Source organism: Lactuca serriola, chromosome 8 (assembly GCF_051521515.1).
Source record: "Lactuca serriola cultivar US96UC23 chromosome 8, Lser_US96UC23_V15, whole genome shotgun sequence".
Classification (NCBI taxonomy): Eukaryota; Viridiplantae; Streptophyta; class Magnoliopsida; order Asterales; family Asteraceae; genus Lactuca; species Lactuca serriola.
In genome coordinates, this window is record NC_136415.1 from 6985151 (window position 1) to 7000606 (window position 15456).

The 15456-nt window shown below is 29.9% G+C and overlaps 2 protein-coding genes across 2 annotated transcripts; one reads left to right on the forward strand and one right to left on the reverse strand.

Annotated features, from left to right (window-relative positions):
* Positions 1–629: 629 nt before the first annotated feature.
* On the reverse strand, positions 630–3106 carry LOC145069523 (uncharacterized protein At2g29880-like). The gene is made up of 3 exons (XM_079016460.1): positions 1704–3106; positions 1275–1627; positions 630–1186 (listed from the first exon to the last, which is right to left on the reverse strand). Exons 1-3 carry the CDS (start codon positions 1807–1809, stop codon positions 1004–1006), a joined length of 642 nt encoding a protein of 213 aa, XP_078872586.1. The 5' UTR covers positions 1810–3106; the 3' UTR covers positions 630–1003.
* Positions 3107–4864: 1758 nt separating this feature from the next.
* LOC145065643 (protein DEFECTIVE IN MERISTEM SILENCING 3-like) lies at positions 4865–7784 on the forward strand. Its single transcript, XM_079012674.1, has 8 exons — positions 4865–5078; positions 5738–5869; positions 5953–6067; positions 6147–6372; positions 6476–6667; positions 6766–7089; positions 7156–7384; positions 7465–7784. The coding sequence occupies exons 1-8, from the start codon at positions 5058–5060 to the stop codon at positions 7507–7509; spliced, it is 1284 nt and encodes a 427-aa protein (XP_078868800.1). The 5' UTR covers positions 4865–5057; the 3' UTR covers positions 7510–7784.
* Positions 7785–15456: the final 7672 nt, after the last annotated feature.

A 15456-nucleotide genomic window follows, 5' to 3' on the forward strand; every position in this document is an offset into this window, starting at 1 on the left:
ATGCCCATTAACTATTTGTGTAGATTGTGTGCTTCACATTTGTTGATACCATCTTATAGGTTGTCATCATTGAGAACTGTTAATCACGAGGAACCTAACTAGCGTATGGAACCAAGTTTTGGGATATGTAAATGACCTTATCTTATTATAAGAGGAACTTACATGACATTTAGGGGACGTTTGTTTTGTAGAATGTTTTAAAAAGGAATGGAATTTGTCAAAGGAATTGGAATTTGGAGGAATTGGAATCTGAATGTACTAGAAATTTAAATGTGTTTGGTTGACATGGAATGAAATCTGTTTTCTGTTTGGTTTGTTGATTTCCCAAAGGAATTGGAAAATAAATTTTGTAATACGACAAAAATGCCCTTTTATTGATTTTTTGTAACTTAATTATACTTTTTAATAAACATAACAAAGTTTTATATAACTACAGCATTTTTTTTATTAAACTCTTCTATAAAATATAAGTTAAAAAAAATAACTAACATGTATTTCGTCGAACACAATATCATAAAAACATTTTTTTTTAAAATTGATATAAAACGATTATATATATTAATATAAAGCAACAAATGTCATTCGTTATTTCAACCTAAAATTAAAAAAAAAGGAATAAAAAAAAAAGTTAACCACACACTATGTAAAATAATGTCTAAATACCTAGTTCATAATCATATCACTCTTCCAACATGAACCTCACGAAACCCTCCCGATATTTTCCTTCCAAATTCCAAAAACTTAAAACGATTTCCGGATCACGCATTATTTTCCTACTTGCTTTGAACCTATCCAAGGCACTCAATGATTGCATTTTTGAAATTTCAGGAATCACCATTGAAGCTTTTTTTGTACTTCAGTTTCTCCCAGTATTGTTTGATTCATACTATTAACTGCGTTTTCAAGTTTTCTCCAAGGACATTAGCTGCAATAGTTATTCCCTTAATAAGGGCATCAACTCTTTTTCTCTTCTTTGAGCCTATGTTTGGAGATTCTTCATTTTCTATGGTTTGTTCTTCAAAACCATTTCTATTTGTTCAGATTGTTTTTCATTATTTGCATCTTCTTCCATTTGGGCAAAATCCTTGGCTTTATTCCCTTGAGCTCTATCATTTCCAAAAGTGATACATAAATCCTCGTAATGAGGAAATATCTTATTTCTCCATTTTCCTGCCTCTTTATGATCCTATTTTGTATCATAAAAGGTTAGCACATAAAAATATAATATAAATAATTAAGAAGTAACAAAATATATAAAAGTTTTAATATTGTACCTGTATGTAAGAATCCCAAACCGCTGGTTCAGCTGTTACAGAATGAGTGGAGGTATCATAACCAAAACCACTTGTGTTTGTACCATTCACCATATCATAAACAACCTGCCAATCCTTTTTCATGGTTTTGATCCTTGACTCAATGTGGGGTTTACCCAATATGCCAGAGCTAGGAATTTTTTCCTTCAATGCGTTTTCTAGATGTTGTGAATATCCAGATTTAAAACCATTATCGACTTTAAATCCTCCCATGCTCACCATATTTACCAATGCTTCCACGAGCTTCGCATCTTCAGTTATTGTCCAGTTGTGATAGTTTCTGCTTTTTTCCATCACACCTACCAAATAATAACCTATATATGTAATATAGTTAGTATAACTAATAATTAATAACTAATGCATATCTACAATACCAATTATTGTACATACCCGGTCTCGGGACCTTCAATCCATGTGGCCTAAGTAGGGCATCTCGAAGCACTCTACCATCCGCAGCTGAGCCCTCCCATCCCGGTAAAACATAGATAAATTGCATATCTTGTGAACACACCCCTAAAACATTTGTGGCAATATCATTTTTTCTTGTCCTGTATTTAGGTTTGTCTTTAAGTGGCGCTAAGCACTTTATGCTTGTTCCATCTAAAGCTCCTAGACAGTTCTACACGATATATAAAATGAAATGGCCATATGTCATATCAAGCAATTTGTGTACTTATGGAAAATTTTATAAATAGTGCTTATACCTTGAACCACTTCCATCTTTGATTTGTAGAGTTTTCTGTAACAGGTTCGGGTTTCTTAAGCAAATATAGATGCAACCTTATCATTGCATTGCAAACTCGTGTAACAATTTTGCTAATTGTTTCACCAGAACGCTGGAAACGACCTATCATGACCCGATTCTTCACATTATGTGCAATAATGTGAAGAAATATGGCCACTTGCTCATCAATATCCATTTGTCTACTTGTTCTTAACCCACTTAATGTGTGAAGCATGCCACACAACTTTGTGAAACATCTTCGGGTCATCCTAAGGTGTGATATGCATGTAGTGTCGCTTTTATAAGCGTATTTATGCAATATTGCTTGTCGATCCACATTCGACGATATGTTTTGATATGTGGTTTATCCCCCATATATATTTGTAGTAACTTGCACACCGTGATAAAAAACCATGTAGTGGTTGTCATAACTTCATTCCAAAATGTAACGACTATTTGACTTATTTTTTTTCTATGTTTGCTTCTAGTTAGACTAAGTCGTGCCTTTTCCTGCTCATCTCCCACAAAAAGAAAATTATTCACTTCAAAATACGTAATATCATTACTTTACTCATCAATTAATGGTCGCATTTGACAAAAAAAAATGGTGTTCATTACTACAAGTTGCTCAAACATAAAAAAATAAATGTCAAATCCATTTTTCAGCATCCACACAAAACCAAGTTTAATCTTTTTACACAAAGAAAATCTTATGAAAATATTATAGTTAATAAATAGATCATTCATCTTAGAAGTAAAATTATTGTAGTAAAAAAGTAAAATATCATTACATAAATAAGCTCATTTTGGTTGAAATTGGATTTGGAGCTTATTTGTGGAACTAATTAGAACAAAGAAAATATGCTTTAATAAATTATGGTTTATTTAACTCATGATGAGAATTTAGACAGAAAGAAAAATAAAGGTGTCAAAAAACTTTAAATAAAAGTGTGTATACACCTTTGCCTTTTAACGAAAAAACAAAAGTGAAAGAAAACTGTAAATAAAAGTTTCATTGAAAGAAACCTTCAATAAATTATTACAATGTTTGCAATTTTGCGTTTTTGAGTTCTACAATAAAACTAGTTACAAATTTTGTCTAAAAATCCATTTTAACCAGTGAAATAACTCCCAACCATTATAAAAACAAAGCTTATTCTTCAAATAAACTTTGTAAAAGCCAAATATAATTGACTTGAAAACATCAAACGGTAATAGCAACAATAAACAAAATTAAATCAATAAAAAAACATCAAATAACACTAATAAATGTCTTCAAATGTGATGTTGTCTCATTTTTTCAAAGTAAAAAAGCATAAATCGTTAAAGGAATGAATACCAAAAGTTAATGTGGACAACTAAAAAAATTACCACACAGGCAAAAGTATGCATATTTATAAAAAGAGTAATTGCACAACCCAACAATAAATCCAAACAAAAAAATTTACAAGTCGTATATTTGAATAGACAAATTTGACACTTTTTCCAAAGAAACCATAGATGAAGTATAATAACATAGATATAAATATATTATGTTAATTTTCTATCAAGCAAAGATGAAAAAACAAATGAAAAATGTATAAATCAATAGTAAGACACAATTGATTGTAGAAAAATAGAAGGATTTGGAATGCTTACTTGTAAATGGAGATGATACAGCAAAGAACAAGAACAATGATGAACCACAGAAAATACGGGAGCACAGCAGCACTGATCAATAGATGTAATCTCTTGGAAAATGTCGAATGAAAAAATATACAATAGATAAGGATGTAATCGCAGAGAAGATATGAAAATCAAATATATGATTTTTTTATTTTTTTGATTTTACGCATAGATAATAGGAGGACAATTGTGTAATTTAAAACAAAAGATAAGGAATTGAATTTAGAATCTTTTTGGACGATGGAAGAATTTGAAATCTTTCAAATAAGGAATGAAATTGTTATTAAGGAAATCTAATTCCATTCATTTGATCAGACAAACACGTTTTGCTTTTGATTTTTGTTTCCAATTCCTTTTAATTCCTTAGGAATCATGTGAAACAAACACGTTCTTATTCTTATCAAGTAGGAGCTTACAATACATGACATTTCTCTTTGCAACTTGCAGACATTGTTTGGAAACAACCAATCTATGAACTACAATATGTAATCCAAGTACTTTGGTTTTTTATATAGATAAAATCTAAACATACATCACATATTACTTTTGTACTCACAAATTAAAGTGATATTAGGGTGTTTTTTTTTTTTAATTTCTATGCAAAATATGTACTCTTTTGTAATAAACGTAAAAGAAATAAAATAAATAAATAAATAAACGTAAAAAAATGATTCCCCATAATAACACCTACCAATATGATGATTTTAGTGTTTTGCCCAAATATTTACGGTGGCCTCATTCATATTTAGAGGGTGTTTGGTTAAGCTTATTTAAAATGATAATTTTTTTTTTAATTTATAGCTTATCAACTTATAAAGGTGCCAAAACGAAATTTTAAAAAAATGTTTAGATTTGCTTATACGGTGTCAAAACCTGATAATCCTGTTTTAGTTTTTTTCAAAATGATCAAAATAATACTTTCTAAAGATGTTGGATAACTATAGGTTATAAAGAATTTTGATAAGTTAATAACTTATCAAAAATAATTTATCTTCGATTTCACGTTATGACACCGCAATAAACTATTTAAAAAAAAGCAGTGCTTCCAAACATTTATTTTAAATTATATAGGTGTGAAATGGATAATAAGTTTTTTTTTTTTTTTTTTTTTTTTTAAAGCTCAGCCAAATACCCACTTTAGGTTGGTTTTTGGAGTTTGGAGCTGTAATAAAAAAGTTAAGTTGCCTTGTCTTTCTTCGCTCTTGTTTCAATTATGAATTAGTAGTACTCAAAAATTGTAAAGCTTACATAGCATACCATAACTCTCACTTGTCCGAACCGAGATCATTTGGGGTTGTCTCCCACATTGCACACGGGAATCTACCTGCCCGGAACCCCAATTTGCTCCGAACACCATGTATTCGTCTGGCCAACAGGTATCGATTTCCGTTAGGGTTTCGCATTTCGTGTTCTAGTTTCGCATTCTGAAATTGAGAAAAAAAAGGGCAAAATCCTTTTGTATTTTTGTCAAGTTTATTGGACTTCAATTGAAGTGTATGTGCGCATTTGTATACAAACGTTTCAATCTGTTGACTTGCATACTCGTGTAAACCTATTTCTACCAATTTTCTTTAAATTTAAGTTTTCGTAAGGAGAACATACCAAGTATATGTGGTTTGATGTTAGTACATTGTAATGTTTGAGTATCTAAAGGGGAAGTTTCGGCTTTCGGCTTCAGAGTTAAGGGTATCACCAACTTTTCCATGAATGAATTCTTGATGGAAGCATGGTTTTGGTAATGAATCATGATTATGAACGAACATACAGGGTTAATCATGGTTGAAGTGCTTGAGAGGGTGGGGACTGTGGTTGTCAGATTCATGGTTGATGAATAAATCTAGCTTACCCTTTTAAGATTTCAGTTCATTTGTTTGATTTCTCAATTGATAATGATATATAATATGCCAAGTTCCATCTTCAACCATGATATATAATCTGCCAAGTTCCATCTTCAACCATAATATCTCATTCACATTATTGAGTATACTATACGTCTATACCTCTCTTTATGACATTGACTTGTCAAACTTTGTAGATGCCAATACGTCCAAATGTGTTAAGTGTACAAGTTCCATCAGCAATGAACTACACTGGTCAAAATGACACATCTAATGCTGCAAGGGATGGATCAGAGAATGGAGCAGAATCCCTTGTCAACCCGTCTAAGGTTATTAATGACATTTCAGATCTGTCAATCTCTGTTCTTATTTTTCCTGTTACACAAAACTTTCGTTTTGTTAATCTTTTCAGAAACTTGAGAACGACATGCTCTTGCTAGGAAAAAAGATTAAACAACATGAAGAAAACATCAAGTATTTAAGGACTCATAAGAACAGTCTAGATGATGTGATTACAGATATGCAAGGTATATACATTAATACCCTTGATGCGTTTTCTTGTAATTTTCAAAATGCGAACCATGAGTTATTTTCTTTCTCCTTTAGTTACTCTGGGAAAGTATCATTCCTCATCTGCACCTAAGATAGAAGATGGGGACCTTTCACAAATGCAGACTGAAGAGGCCACAATTGAAAATATCATGAAAAATGAAAAATCAGCTGCTGCTATTGTGTGCCAGCTTAAACGACACCGCAATCAAGCTACTCATATCAAAGATGTTCTTGGTGTTGTAGCTACTTTAGGAAAAGTCAACGATGATAGTCTTAGCAGGTAAGTTTGACTTTTTCAGTCTTGTTTTAGGTCATGATTCATGTTTCTAGAAATCATCATCATTAAGTATTGGTTTTAAATGTTTATGATGGAGAACAAACAGGATTCTATCAGAGTATCTTGGGCAAGATAACATGTTGGCTTTAGTTTGCATGACATATGATGGTGTTAAAGCTCTTGAATCTTATGACAAAGAAGGTTGTATTAATAAAAGTTCAGGTCTCTTAGGGCTTGGAACTGCTATAGGACAAATCTTGGAAGGGCGATATAATGTCATTTGTCTTGAAAATATGAGGTATGTATGTATGTATGTGTAAATTCTTTTCCCCTTTTTTCAAATCAAATCTTTAGTTGTTAGTTTAACAAACAGTATTTTCTTTTTATGGCTTTTAGTCCATATTATGGTGAGTTTCTAGCTAATGATGCGCAAAGGAGGCTTGCTCTTTCAAAACCAACATTACCAAATGGTGAAACGCCAGCTGGATTTATGGGGTTTGCTGTGAACATGATTCATATCAATAGTGAACATCTGTTTTATCTTACAAACAAAGGGAATGGTTTAAGAGAGACACTTTTTTATACTCTGTTTTCGCGATTACAAGTTTATAAAAGCAGGGCAGAAATGTTACAAGCCCTACCTTGCATACATGATGGAGCCGTTTCATTGGATGGAGGAATTATAAGAAGTTGTAGTATTTTTTCTCTTGGCACAACTCGGTAAGCCAGAATTAAACATTTTTTTTTAAATATATGAATGTGTTTTTGATTTTGTAATTGTTGTAGGGAAGAAGAGGTGAAAGTGAGATTTGCGATAAGTTCAGGGGTTTCTTATTTACCTGAGGAGTATATTGAAGTTGAAAAGGAGATGAAGGAGTTTAAATGGAAAAGGGAAAGGATGATGGAAGATATACAAAGGGAAGAAGCGATGTTGGCTCATGTGAAGTTCAATTTTGAATTCAAGAAGCAAGAATTTCTTGGTTTTATGGCACAAAGCTCGCCTTATACAATGCAGGTAACTATAGTTTTTGTTTGATCCAACATTATCAGTATCAGTAACAGTAACAATATATTTTTGTGAATATTATGATGCAGTACCCCCCAATGCAAGCACCTCCAGGAAGATCGACTCCTAGATAAACACCTCCTTTTGACTTTTGACTTTTGACTTTTGAATTATATATATATATATATATATATATATATATATATATATATATATATATATATATATATATATATTATTATTGGCTTTCATTTTTAGAATTAAGAACCTTTGTTCTTGAGATTTCTGATGTTTGTTGGTGCTTACTGATTTCTATTACTTAATGTGTTTATATAATTTGATACCCCACCTTAATCGGGTCTGTGGTTTAAACCCTGAAACCCGGGATAAGCTTTGTTATTTTTAAAAATATGTTGTACTCCGTATATAATTTGATATAATTAGGTAAATCAACAAACAATGACAAATAACAAAATGACCATATAAGTCATAAAGTGCACCCAATGGATGATGATATATGAGCGGATAAAGTGTTGATGATATAAATAGTGCTAAATTTTCTACTTAATGTATCGCCTCTATATTACCCTTAAACACTGACAAATAACAAAATGACCACATATTTGATAATCGTTATAAATCTTAAAGTGTACGTTATCACATTAAATAATTTCAAAATAACATGATAAACAACTTAAATTAAACATAATTTTAAAATATGTTCAAATAAATAAACTAAATAAAAATATATGTTACATCATATTAGCAATTTCATCATGCCTGCAGACTAAACATATATTGTGCAGTTAGGCTGCTATAAGGAGTAGTTCAATTTGTTACGCGTGAGTTGCATCCAAACACTACCCCCAACCTCTTGTATTGTGAATTGTGAGCTCTTGTGATTGTGGCTACGCCCTTCACAATCTCTCTCCTTCCCCCTCCCTCGTTATCTATCTCTTCCAACTGATGAGAATATATTATTCACCGCCATTTCTTAATCTTGGTGTGGGAGGGTGTTTGAATGATGTGACCATCTATCTCTTTGGTGAGAATTATGTGTAATAATCTCCAAAGCACTCTGTATACCCTTAGAGTGCCCCCATTGTGTTCAATTTAGTTTTTCTTCCAATTATTCTTCATTGCTGAATATAATATCTTTTTTTTTTTGGAAAAAATGTTGAATGTAATGTCTTTATTGCACTCCATGAATAATTTTCCGCCAATGTTATATTTTCTTATGAAATTATGTATTGCAAAGCAAGCAATTACCATATTTCTTTGTATTGTAAATGGATAAAGATCTATTTGTTTAGAGATTGAAAATCTTGCTTTCATGACATCCATAAGCACATTCACTAGCATTTCCTGATTGTTCATGCGCACGATTGAACTTTTTCTTCTTTATTTACACGTAAATAACTTGAACCAAAATATCATATAAATAGAATAGTCGTAAAACCATGGCCGGATTTAAGCAGGGGCAGGTAGGACACGTGAACAGGGCCCAATTCTTTTAGGGGCCTTTTTTTTCTTAATTATTTGATAAGATTATCGATCTTTGTTCTCAATTCTCATTTTTAGGTTTCTTAAAAAAGTCCTTACTCCAGTTTTAATGATCCTATTTTGCTAACGAAAATTCTATATGGTTACCAAAATTTTAGGAGGAGACAGTGGATAACAAAAAATCTTTTCTATAAAAATCATACCGATATTGTTAATCTTCAAAATTACTAAACATAAAACAAAATAATATCACATATAGGGAAGAATAGAAGAGACTGAAAAGTGAAAAATCCCCAAAATCAAAATTTACAAAAAACTTTAGGACACGAAGACATTCGTTGTCATCAACTTCTGTATCTCGGTGCTAATCTTTGTCTCTGGTAGGCTCACTTAGGTAGCCCATCTCCGCCTATTTCCACCGATTCTTTGTTGTCTCCTGTTGCTTCAATGCGCGGTTCCGTCTACCTTCACCCATCTCCGTCGATTCTTTGTCCAACTCTGCCGATTTGTGATCAACTGGAGGCCTGCTTCTCCACTTTCTCCGGTGACTAGTCTCCTTTAACTCCAAGGTTATCAGGTTTAACTTTCTACTTTGTCTTCTAGACCGACGGATGAAGTTATTTTGTATGCAAAGATAACCAAGTAAATATAAAGAAATAGGTCAATGTCTAGTAGTCTAGTCTAGAAACTATAAAGTAGAATAGATGTAATGAGCATTAGTTTTGGTCTTTTGGTAATTAGTTTTGATCTTTTTGGATATTACAGGGAACAAAGTATTTTTTATATATTGAGTATATATAATGTAATCAATTTTAGTCATTTTAGCTCAGTATTCTTTTTTGTTTTCAATCATTTCCTAATTTTTTTAATTATTGATAATCTTTAGGTTATAGTTATATACTATAGCTTGAATCATAGAATCGTAGAATAGTCTTAATAATTTATTTGTTTTATTAATTTTTATATCTTCATTTGTTTTTTTGTCTTTTTGTGATGTTTATTTTTTTTATTTCTCATTGCTAAAGTTAATAATTTTATATTATATTTGTCTTAGATAGTATTATTAAAACATAAGAAACTATATTTTTTGACCCGTTTATTTTATACCTAATTCAGGTTGGAATCTCGTATGTTTAAATCATGGATTCGCTACTTAATCAATCGTTATTCCTACTTTTGAATGGGTGACGACATAACTATTTCTGCTATCTTTTCAGAAACATTATTTCTAGTGTTCCTTTCCATCATAAAAAAAAATATATAAATGTAGTCACTCCACTACTAATGACAAAATCATGAATTTTTTTGGAGGCCCATATAAACCGGTGAATTTTGATCTTGGAACTTTGAATGGTGACGACATAAAGCAAATGTTGTCGGTTAGTTGTTACAATATGCCATTACTGATTAAAATACTATGATTTTGCTATGTTTATTGCTATAAATTTTATCGTCGTTTAAAAAAAAAAACTTAATTTAAATTCGTTACACGTTAAGGCCTAAAGGCTTTTTTTTCCGACTCGTCCTGGACAGTTGAATCCTCAGGACCGGTCCTGCGTAAAACCGACTAATGCTCAACCCTCATTGAGATTATTGCCAAAATAAACATTTATAAGAAAAATTGTTGGAAATAACCCCGTGTATTTTACTCTTTTTTTTTACCAATATAGGCAATATAATTTATTATTTACCCATAGTATCAATTTACTTGTATTTATTTACTCATTCAACAACATACTTGTATTTCTTTACTAATGATAACAATAATTAACTCATAAATAGCAACATAAATGCATTTACTTAACACATGATGGCAACATACTTATATTTCTTTATTCATCAAAGCAACATCCTTACATTCATTTATCGATAACAACATATAACAAATAAAGTATGATGCACACATTGATAATAAAATATAAATACATTATTATTATTATTATAGGTAAAATAAAATACATCATAGTTATCAATAAAAAAAACATATATAGTTTATTCTTTTGTGCAAAGAACATGCAAAATACATTCTTCATATTGTTAGATAAGGCAAAATTCATTCTTCATATTGGTAGATAAGGTAAAATACATCGTGATTCTCTATAATTTGTCTTAAATCATATAATTTTATATAAAAAAAAGCTGCACAAGATATTTCAATATCAACATACATATATAATAATAACCATTTGAATTTTCACAATTACAAGTTACAATTGAAAAAATATTATAATAAGAAACCAAAAGTTTGACCAAGATTTGAAGTTAGGGTCACACGATTCTACTAAACCCACATACGTGTCGTGATAGCTCGAGCTTTTCGATGAGAAAGTGTCACGCCTGCCGGCGACGGCCCAATCCGGTCGACTGTCTGTCAGCTCCGGGCAGATGTAACTGAACAGCGCGTGCATGTTACTCTCATCGGCATTAAAGTTGGCAATTTACATCACACCAAATCAAATCGTAACCATCCATCTAAGTTTTCATACATTCCTTTAATTTTTAAAAGATCAAGAAAAAACCACTTATTATGTTTTTGTGTACTGACACTACCACCGTATGTCCATTTGTTGTTGAATTTGAGCTGCAAGCTCATTGCTTTTTTCACCACAACGACAATGAAACAGACAATTTCTTTAGAAGGTTCTGTCTTTTGTGTTGTCAAGAATCGTATACCCAACCCAATGTTGCTTCCTTAACCATGTTTTTTTTTTTTTTTTTTTTTTTCCTTTTCTTCCTGTTGTGTTTTCTTATTTCTTCTGATGGATGAAATTGAAGGTAAAATTCTAGGGTTTTGAGATAAAAGGGGTTCTCTCTTGTGTTTTTCTTGTGGATGGTGGATCTTCTAGATTGTTAATGGAAATTGAAGAAAGTATTTATACTGTTTTACTATTTTTATAACTACTTTCGTTTAATTATTTATTTTATTTTATTTTTATTTTTTTTACAAAAAGCTATTATATGTACTTATATTTATTTATTTATTTACTTGTGGATGGTGGATCTTCTAGATTGTAAATTATTTATTTTATTTTATTTTCATTTGGTTATAGTTTTTAGACAAAACATTAAAAGTGGCATTCTACTTATATAAAATGTTCAAAATCATGATTTTTTTTATGGTTTTAGTTCCTAATAAACTTGAAATGATAACTTTTTCCTTTTAATTTCTTTTATGCATTTTTGTATTATTTTACTACTTTGTTAATTCAACAATAAAAAAAAAAACAAAAGAACTATCCACTCCAACCAAATAGTACATCTTTTCTTTCTCTCTGATACAGATACACTCGCACTCGTCCGTTATTGTCTTCTTCCATGGTCAGTCAAACAAACACATTGAAACTTATAAACAAACATTTCACATATACATACGCATACCTCAAATAAAAAAACGCACACACGAAAAACCATATACCACAAATGACCCTGATTAATCCAAAAAAAAAAAAACAGAGGGGAGAACAGAACGATGAGTGTTGGATTAAGGATGTGTTTGGGTTAGTTTTTTTTTTTTATCATAAAAGTAATTTTAGGAAAAGTGTTTATTATCTTATAGTTTTTTGGAAAAACAATTTTTAAAAAGTGTTTGAGTTTGCTTTTGTGGTAGGAAAAACTGAAAAGTTAATAAGTTTATTTTAAGAAATGTTTAGCTTAGCTTTTTAGATGTAAAATGACCAAAAAGGACATAGTTAATAATTTAGAACCATTTACCATATAATATTTCATAGTTAATAATTTTTATATACAAAATTGATATTTTCTTAAACTTTTTCTTTTACAAAATATATAATATTAATTTCTTTTACAAAGTAAAATAATTTTTTGATTAGACCATGATAATATTAAAATTGAGTTCATATAAAAGTTGAATACAAATTGTAAAAAATTCATAAAAATATCATAAGTAATGTAATATTACATTTTTCCCTACAATTCCATTATATCTTGCACAATAATATCTTGTATCGCTGTCATATACGAATCATCATTGTCTGTGCGATGTGTAACTGGACCTTCTTCATGACCTTTACTATGAGTGTCACCTCCTTGAAAGGTCTATTATGCTCAAGAGTCATATTAAAGTGATAATGTTAATTAACATATGATACTAATGAGTCATACTAACAACAACTTGATATAATTGATTATTTATTAGAAACCGATTTTAATAAATATTCAATAAAACTCTTATAATTAAATTGGAAATTATTTATTTCTAGGAAATAATAATTTTCATTAGCAAGTAACATTATATATAATTCATATGGTATGAATTAATAAATCATGCATAACATTTTATAAACTTGGTTTATAAAAAATAAAGCTTTTGTCTTCTTCCTTTTAAGATTTTTATAATATAAGAGCCAAAAGACAAGAGTATGACTTTCATGTTAATTTATTAAAAAAAAAATCATGCTTTAAAGGCAAGGGAGACAAGTAGGCTTTAGGAAACATTATTGTTTTAAAGTGTTAAGGACTTATGGTCCATAAAATCACTTTATGCATATAAAAGATGAGGCTTGCACTCATTCTTCATACTTGATACAAATGGCCGAAAATTATCTTCTTCCTCTCATTCTCTTTTAATTAGTTAAGAGCTTTGAAGATTACTTGCTTTCACATGCTCTCTTTAAGTTCATATTGGTTATGAACTTAAAGCTTAAGGGATTAAGAGTTTATAGACTAGAATCTACATCAAGTTGAGTCGTTGTTGGTGTCTCAAAGGTTCCACATTCTTCATCAACTTCCAAGCCTCCCAAGAGGACCCAAAAAACAACAAAGGTTGTTATTTCTTCATCATTTTTATGGTTGGTGTTTAATCTTTCTATAACTTGCTAGGAGATCCTTGGTGGGTATAAAATGTTTATGTTATTTCAACATTAAAGTCTTCTGTTGCCATAATTTTTCTAGTTTATGAAACTATTTTTGAACTAAAACCTAGCAATTGGTATCAGAGCCACCTTGTAAGTTTGGTTGGATATATTTTTTTTTTATGTTTGGAAATCTTAGTTTTTTGATAATATGGATAACTTGTTTTTGTATAAAAATAAGTCCATACATATTTTTTATGGCAACTTTATATTTGTTATTTTATGTAACAAAAGTTTCATGCATCTTTTGTCATTTAAAGTTATCCTATAAAAACAAAGGTTGTTTTATGTGTATGTTGATGTATATGATGTGCATAAACTAGCCAATGATCATTGTGTTTGTTGTGTTGGTTGTTTTATAAAAATGGTCGTAATAATTTATTTATTCATATGGTATGTAATAAATTAGTTTTCTTATTTTTTTTGTAAGTAATAGATTAGTTTTTAGATTTAATTTATTTGTACAAAAATGTAACAAGAGATGAAGTTGAAACCAATTTTTTGAAGACAAAAGAGCAATTTTTGAGTCTAAAAGGTGTGCAAGATTTTCAGTGACATTTTCTGAAAAGTGTCACTAATGCTGTTTACAAAGAGATGTTGGACTTTTAGCGATAGTTGCTGGATTTTAGCCTTTAAGAAGTCTTTCCAATCTTTTGCGAGTAATTGATGTTTACTCAAGTGGGAGCTTCTACAACAACATTACAAGAAGTTTTGTTTGGTCCCCTTAAATGTCCCTTTAGGAATGGACTTGACATTTTTTGTGTTGGCTCACAAAAATGTCATTAGTTGGTTATGTTTATGTACATATCTTTTTATGCATTTTTGTGTTGTTTATTTTATGCAATTATTATATGTGGTTGATAAATTAGTTTTTCACATGCTAAACAAAATAAAAATCATATGGAATTTAGGTTTTCAAAATTAGACATAAGATGTAACAAGTTATTATTTTAAAAATAAAACTCAGTTTTATAAAATCGTTAATAACAGCAAATTTTGAAATACATCATTATAAGTTTAAAATGATGATTTTTGTAACTTATAAAAACTCCAGTATATAAGTAATAAAATGAAGTTTTATTAAAGATATAAAAGATTCAAATGTACTGAAAATTAATATTGGTATTAAAATTGAATTGCGTCAAATTATATAAAAACTAGTTTTTTATATAGAACCTTTAAAAATGATTTTCTTTTGAAAATTGATATCATGGTTTATTATATGTATGTAATAACCATGATATCATATGTTTTTAAATTAGAATTATAAAACATATAAAGACCCTTATTTAACAAACCTCAAATCTATGCAATCCTTTTGAAAAACACCCGCACATCTCTTGTATGCACTAGTGGGATAAAGGATACCTAACCGCTTAGTGTTGTCTTTTGATGGTCGGGGTGTCTTTGCGATTTCTATAAACAAGTTATAGACTGATTACACATGTTTTTCTATTTGGACGATTTGATCAGAAATCTTTTGTGATAAAGGATACCTAAACAAGAGAAATCTGAGGCATAGATGAATTCAAACATGTCTAGTTAAATTTGTTATTAGAGATCCCATAAATATAGAAATTATATAACAAAATATAATTGATAATCGATATCTACCGAGTTGAATTCAAATGGATGGGATAAAGGATACCTAACCATTTATTTGTTTTGTAACTTGGATCCTAGACTTTGATAATTAATATTTTTGGA